At 60.2% G+C, this 6097-nt stretch overlaps 2 protein-coding genes across 5 annotated transcripts in view; one reads left to right on the forward strand and one right to left on the reverse strand.

Annotated features, from left to right (window-relative positions):
• Window positions 1-2520, forward strand: part of Hmga1 (high mobility group AT-hook 1) — a 2694-nt gene extending 174 nt beyond the window's left edge. The window contains 3 exon segments of the mRNA NM_001244028.1: window positions 954-1037; window positions 1506-1556; window positions 2467-2520. Coding sequence (NP_001230957.1) covers window positions 954-1037; window positions 1506-1556; window positions 2467-2520 — 189 coding nt within the window.
• A 1258-nt stretch (window positions 2521-3778) lies between these two features.
• On the reverse strand, window positions 3779-5730 carry Smim29 (small integral membrane protein 29). Of its 4 annotated transcripts, none has more exons than XM_027389003.2 (5): window positions 5637-5730; window positions 4733-4857; window positions 4489-4514; window positions 4236-4341; window positions 3779-4104 (listed from the first exon to the last, which is right to left on the reverse strand). In XM_027389003.2, exons 2-5 carry the CDS (start codon window positions 4781-4783, stop codon window positions 4039-4041), a joined length of 249 nt encoding a protein of 82 aa, XP_027244804.1. In that variant the 5' UTR covers window positions 4784-4857; window positions 5637-5730; the 3' UTR covers window positions 3779-4038. The 4 variants fall into 4 exon arrangements, with proteins under 4 accessions (XP_027244804.1, XP_027244803.1, XP_027244802.1 ...); XM_027389002.2 differs by having other exon boundaries at window positions 4673-4857; window positions 5637-5723; XM_027389001.2 differs by lacking the exon at window positions 5637-5730 and having other exon boundaries at window positions 4733-5465.
• Between the last annotated feature and the right edge of the window lie 367 nt (window positions 5731-6097).

A 6097-nucleotide genomic window follows, 5' to 3' on the forward strand; every position in this document is an offset into this window, starting at 1 on the left:
GTGGGCTCGGGTGGTGCCTGGCACCCCAGCAGGGAGGGACACGGCTGTATCCTTGTGTTTGTGTGTGTTTCCCATCCCTGTGTGTGCTCGTTGCCCAAAGGTGTTCAGGGCGGCCTCTGAGAACCATTCAAAAGAAGTTGGTGTTGAGCATCATAGCATGGAGAGCCACCCCTGTCTTCACATCCACTCAGAAGAGTGGAGGCAGATGTGGGCCCAGGCAGGCTCATCAATCAGCAAGGCCAGGTCCTGCCTTAAAAATACTTGAATACTTCTTGCCCTGCGCAGAATGGAGCCAAGGGCCTGGCTCTTCCGCTGGCTTGTAGCTGTACAGTTTTACACTTGTGATCAAGTCTTGTCAAGTTGCTGTCCTGTTTCTACATCCTTGCTGTCCATTTCTGTTCTGATGTCAGGTGGGAAAGAGTTCCTGTGTGTTGGGGGGGGTGTTTTTTCCCCTGGCTCTGTTCATGGGCATTGAAGCCCCGGGTGAGGTCCCTTGGAGGGTGGCCAGCAGGATGCCCTCTTCCCAAGTGAGGGAGGCTGGTGGCCCTGTGGAGGTGGCAGGCTGTCCCTACCAGGTTGTCATAGTTGGCTAGGCCTGTAAGCTCAGCCCCTCTGCTTTCCATCCTGATTACTGGACCTGGTGGTGGTCACTGGGCCAAGGCTGGCTTCTCTTGAGATAGTTTGCCCAGGGTGGCCTCAAGCACTGTGTTCCTGGCTCAAATTCTTGAGTGCTGGTGGTGATGATAGAGTTGATCAGGGCCATCTGACAGTGGCCTCCCTGCTCCAGTGACATCTTGCCCAGAGGTCTCTGGTTTCTTATCTTGATGATGGTCAGGCAAGTGTGGAATCCCCAGGGCTTTGCCTGCTGCATCTCCTATGGGCTCCTAGGTTAGGCGCTCTTAGGGGCACAGTTTGGTTGTTACCATGTCCCTGACTCCCACATACCTTTGCAGAAGGAGCCCAGTGAAGTGCCAACACCGAAGAGACCTCGGGGCCGACCAAAGGGAAGCAAAAACAAGGGCGCTGCCAAGACACGGGTGAGGACCTTCTCCGTGGCATCCTTTGCTAATTGTGGAAATTAAGGTGCTCAGGACAGTGGGGAAACCAAGTTAGGTGTTCCAGCTTTTCAGGTCTGTAAAATGAAGGCCTGTGCCAGCTCTGGGCTGGGACTGTCACCTTCTGTTCATCCTGAGGACATACAGGAAGGGCCAGAGTCACGGTGGCATCAGCCTTGCGGAAAAAGTGGTCTTTGTTTTTCTTTTATTTTTTAACACACGACTCATATCCTCTGAGTCACTTGAGGAGGGAGTAGGGGTGTGTGTGTGTGTTGGGTGTGGGGGCGTGGGCTGTCCAGTCATCAGCAGCTGGACCGGGGTGGACCTGCTGGTGGTCCTGGGCAGCCCCAAGCCAGGCCCATCACCCCTCACATCAGGCTTTAGGAAACTGTTGAGTGCTGAACAGCACTCTGACTTGAGTATTTTTTTGTTTTTCTCTTCTGACTCTAGAAAGCTACCACAGCTCCAGGGAGGAAACCAAGGGGCAGACCCAAGAAACTGGTAGGTTCTTGTGGAGGGGGTGCAGTGTTAACAATGCCCCCAGTGTGGCCAGGGGTGTTTGGTGAGCATGCATGAAACCTGTTACGTGAGATTGGGGTTATCTTTGGTTTAGAAGATCCCTCGTCCCCAGAAAAACATTCCTAATTTCAGATGCCACTGTGGGAGGGGTCCTTGGGTTCTGCCCCCCCCCCCTTACTAGAGCCCTTTAGGAAAGACCAGGAAGTGCAGATCTGTACGGGGAAGCATGTCCTATGGCCCCTTCCTGTATGGGGACTACCGCAGGGACCTCTGCCTCCATGCTACTGTTCTTTTAGCCTGTTTCCAAGCTGTCCAAGCAAGATCATTCCTTGAGCTGAGCCACCCTTGGTGGAGGGGCTGGGGGCCCTGCTGGCAAGACCCCAGGAATGAGTAACAGGAAACTAGTTAGTTGTTTTGGAGTTTGCCTGGCACTGTGGGGCCTGGCCCTGTGGTGTCCCAACATTCCCATCCAGTGAGTGAGCCCCTAGGGCACACACTTCCTTCCCACCCTGGCTCACAAGATCACCAGTGGCTACCCCAGGCCTTCTTGGCACCTAAGCAGCCCACACCTGCCCTAAGTCACCTATTGGCTCCCCTCCTGTTTCTGTCTCTTGCCCTTCTGCCTCCTCCCTGGAGAGCTCACCACTTCCTCAGCCCTCAGCACAGGCCTGGGCTAGGTGCCTGGTCTGGCCTGTGAGAGCAAGTGTGTGTGTGTGGTTTTTTTCCTCCCTTTAAATCCTTCATTTTTATGAATGAAAAGCAGCGTGGAGGTTGCTGAGTCACCCACACACTCAGCCCTGACTCATCCCCCTTCTGCAGAGGAGAGAGCCTGGGAGGGAGGGGTGTTGGCGGAGAAGGAGGGCCAGGCCCAGAGTTGTTCTGCCTCCCACAGGAGAAGGAGGAAGAGGAGGGCATCTCCCAGGAGTCCTCGGAGGAGGAGCAGTGACCACGCGCAGTGCCGCCTGCTCCTTGGCCATCAAAGGAGCAGCTTTCCCTTGGGCCTGGAAGCCCGGCTCCCAGGCCCCTCCCCACCCCCACCGCACACTACCGCACCAGCTGCAGGCTCTGCCCAGCTGCAGGCTCTGCGACTGCCGCACCCACGGGAGCAGGATTTGGCTCAGCCCATGTGCCCTCCCCAACACACCTGCCCTCTCCCGACAAGGCTAACTTCCTCTTAGCCGCAGCCTGTCCTGCTGCGCACCTCCCTTAGAGACAGTGCTCTCTGGGCTCCTTGTTTTGCCTGTCCCTTCTGCTCTGCTCTTCCTGGCTTCCTTGTAGAGAGAGGGAGGGTCCCGGGAGCATTCCCTGGCCTTAAAGGGCCCCAGCCCCATCTGACAAGCCCCGTTGACTGGACTAGCAGCAGGTGTGGTCAGCGCCGGGATGCTTAGGTCCCAGCACGCCCGCCCCCACCAAACTCACCAGGTGGGTTTCTCAGCCACTTCTGCCCCACCTTACCTAGACTCTGCAGCACTAGGTTGGCTACAGGAAGTAGGGCATGGTGGCTCCACCCACCATGTTCTCACCTGGGACCCAATGCAGCGACAGATGGGAGTCACCACCCATCTCCAGGGTGATGTCCCCGTGAGGCAGATGGGGCGCCAACTCACCTCCCCCACTCGGACTCTAGGCTGTTCCCCTTCCTCCAGAGGGGCACTAAGGAGCTAGCCTTGCCCCCCTCCTTTTGCTCCTCCCTGCCCCCACCCCCAAGGTTCTGGTTCATCTTTTCCTCTGTTCACAAACTACCTCTGGACAGTTGTGTTGTTTTTTTGTTGTTCAATGTTCATTCTTAGATACCCACCATTGCTGCTGCTACCAGCGCCAAGAGTTCATCCTCCCTTTCTGCCTGCATTCTCCCCAGACACTCTAGGGGAAAGGGGGGCTGGGGCGCAGCAGGCTGGTTACCAACCACCCCAGGGAAGATGGGGCCCTGCCCCTTGGATGCTGCAGCAGAGTGAGGAGGTGGGCCCATTTTGATGGGAAAAGGGTGTAGGTCCACCTCCCCCCCTTGTTCTGTGGGGGAGGGGTGGCCAGTATTTGTCCCGGCCTGGGGCTCCCCCTCTGGTTTCCTATTTGCAGTTACTTGAATAAAAAAGCCTTTTCTGGACACAGTTTCTGGTGTGAGGTGGGGGTTAGCAGGGCATAAACCAGTCAAGAGGGGTAAGGTGCTGCAGGCAGCTTGCTCTTCCCCACACAGCCAGGGCAACTTGAAGCCACAAAAGTTTATTTACAAAATATATACACTGGATACTATACATCTGAGCCTGTCACCATGGGAACAACTTCAGAGGCCTCTTGGATTATGCAAAACCAACTCCAAGCAGGCTAGAGGAAGCAAAGCTGTCACCCAGCCACCCACTCTTTAAGTGCCAGGCCGGCTTGGCCTGGCACCAGCCAAGGGTGCTTCCCCAATAGATACCCTGCACCTGTCTGGGTGGGTAGCATGGGGGGAGGGAGCATGACCAGTCTACGTCTTGATGTCCAGCAAGGGCACCCTCTTGTGCTGGTAGCTGCTCTGCCAGCCGCGAACCACCTGTGAGGAGGAGAAAAGCAAACGGCTCCAGCCACCCTGTTGCCCAGCATTTACTAGAGGTATCTGGCCAGTCCAGTGAGGGCAGAACAGTCTCCAGTTGCAGTGCTGTGCTCGACTGAGAATGTTCTCACCTTGGGGTCGCCCACGTCAGACAGCAACTCTTGCTCAGCCTCATGGAGCTCTTCCGCGGGGTCGTAGCTATACATGGGGAGCAGGTGGTGGCGCAGCCTGTCCACCCTAGGGAATGGGGAGGGGGGCGAGGCTCAGCCCAGGCCCTGTTTCATCTGACACTGGTGCCTGCTCCCCTCCCGCAAGCTAGAGATCCCCTAGGCCATCACAGGGCCTCTCCAGTGACTATCAAAGCCTGGCAGAGGGGACACTCACCGCTGCTTCTTCTGCATGTACATCACCTGTAACAGAGACATGGGACTGTGGAAGCCGGGAGGTCAGCGTGGCCCATCCTGAGGACCCAATTCCACTCCCTTAAATTACAGCTGAGATGCTGTGGGCACCAGGCCAGGCCCACCCAGCAGCTGCCTTAGCCACGTCTGATGTGAGGGCTCCTTACCACAGCCACCACCACCCCGACCAGGGTGATGAGGAAGAAAGGCCCCAACACATAGCCCACCATGGAGTCACTGTTGGCCTGGGGGGCATTGGGCACTGTCGTGTTACTCATGACATCAGTAGCCAGATGGCTGAGTGGTCTGCATGAGCAGCGGTGGCCTCGGGAGGGCGCCTCCCCTGGGCTCCCTGGGGAGGAGGAAGCGAGGTTATCAGTCGTACTTAGTGGTGACAGGCAGGTTTGCATCCCTCCCCAAGGGCTGGAGTGGAGATCCAGGAGAACTTAAGGCGGAACGCTGGGATGAAACACCCAGGTACCCATGGCTCTGAGCACCAAGGGGAGGCAGGCCCAGGTCCCACCGGGCCCGCCTGCTTCCTGCCCAGGGCGCAGGCACTCGAGGGTGTGGCCCAGCTCAGGTGCCCGCTAGACGTTTGCAGAAGTCAACTGAGGGGGGCGGGGAGGGTTAAGGCCGAATGGAGGAAGAGGCTGGACAGGAGGCGCCTGCCTGCTCTCGTCCCCACTGCAGGCTCGGCGCTCCCGGCCTGCGCTCCCCACCCTCCTGCCCCCTGACGCGGCCCTGGACACGGCCCTCGGCTCCGGTCTCGGGTACTGGGGGGGACACGATCTTCTGGGTGATGTCACCGGCCTCCAGCACCCGGGGCTCCGCCCATGTCCCTCCCCTCGGGGCCGGCTGACAGGCAGAGGTGAGCGGACGGACGGCTCGCATCCGCGGGAACCAGACGGCCCAAGCTCCTGTCCCGGACTCCGGGGGAAGCGGAGCGGACTAACTGCCCCGCGTCCGTGGGCCGGCGTCGCCGGTTCCCAGCCGCGAGCGGCGGCGGCGGGCGGGCGGACCGCGGCCGGGGCGGGCGGGGCAGTGCGGAGGCCCGCTGCCCGCTGGGGCGGCCTGGAGCGCGGCGCCCCGCGGCCATCCGATCCGATCCGATCCGGGCCGGCCGAGCCTTACCTCCCGCCGTGCGGCCCCGACAGCAGCCCCGCGGGTTGGGCTCCGGCCCCGGAAGAGCCCTGCGGCGCGTGATCAAAGAACCCGGACGGGAGGCGGGGCCTCGGCGCCCGCGCCCGCCTCGCGGCCAATCCGGAGGCCGCTGGGCGGGCCTGCAGTGTCCACGCCGCGGCAGCAGGGGGCGGCAGAGCGCCGCGCCGCGGGAAGGTTACCGGGCCGGTGGGCGAGCGGCGTTTTGCGGGCTGCACCCGGGCGCTGTGCGCTCACCGCAGAGTCCCCGTGGCCCGGTCTCGGCGTGAGCCGGCGTGCTGGGCTGTGTCCGGGTGCAGACGCGGGGGCCACCTGCAGAGCACCATGCGGTGAAGCCGACATAATGGTGGCGCGCGACCGGAGCCCTGCACGTCCTGTGGCCCGAACGCTAAGCTCCTCCGAGCTTCCCCCCACCGCTGAGGGCGTGAAAAACA

This window comes from Cricetulus griseus (assembly GCF_003668045.3).
Source record: "Cricetulus griseus strain 17A/GY chromosome 1 unlocalized genomic scaffold, alternate assembly CriGri-PICRH-1.0 chr1_0, whole genome shotgun sequence".
Lineage (NCBI taxonomy): Eukaryota > Metazoa > Chordata > Mammalia > Rodentia > Cricetidae > Cricetulus > Cricetulus griseus.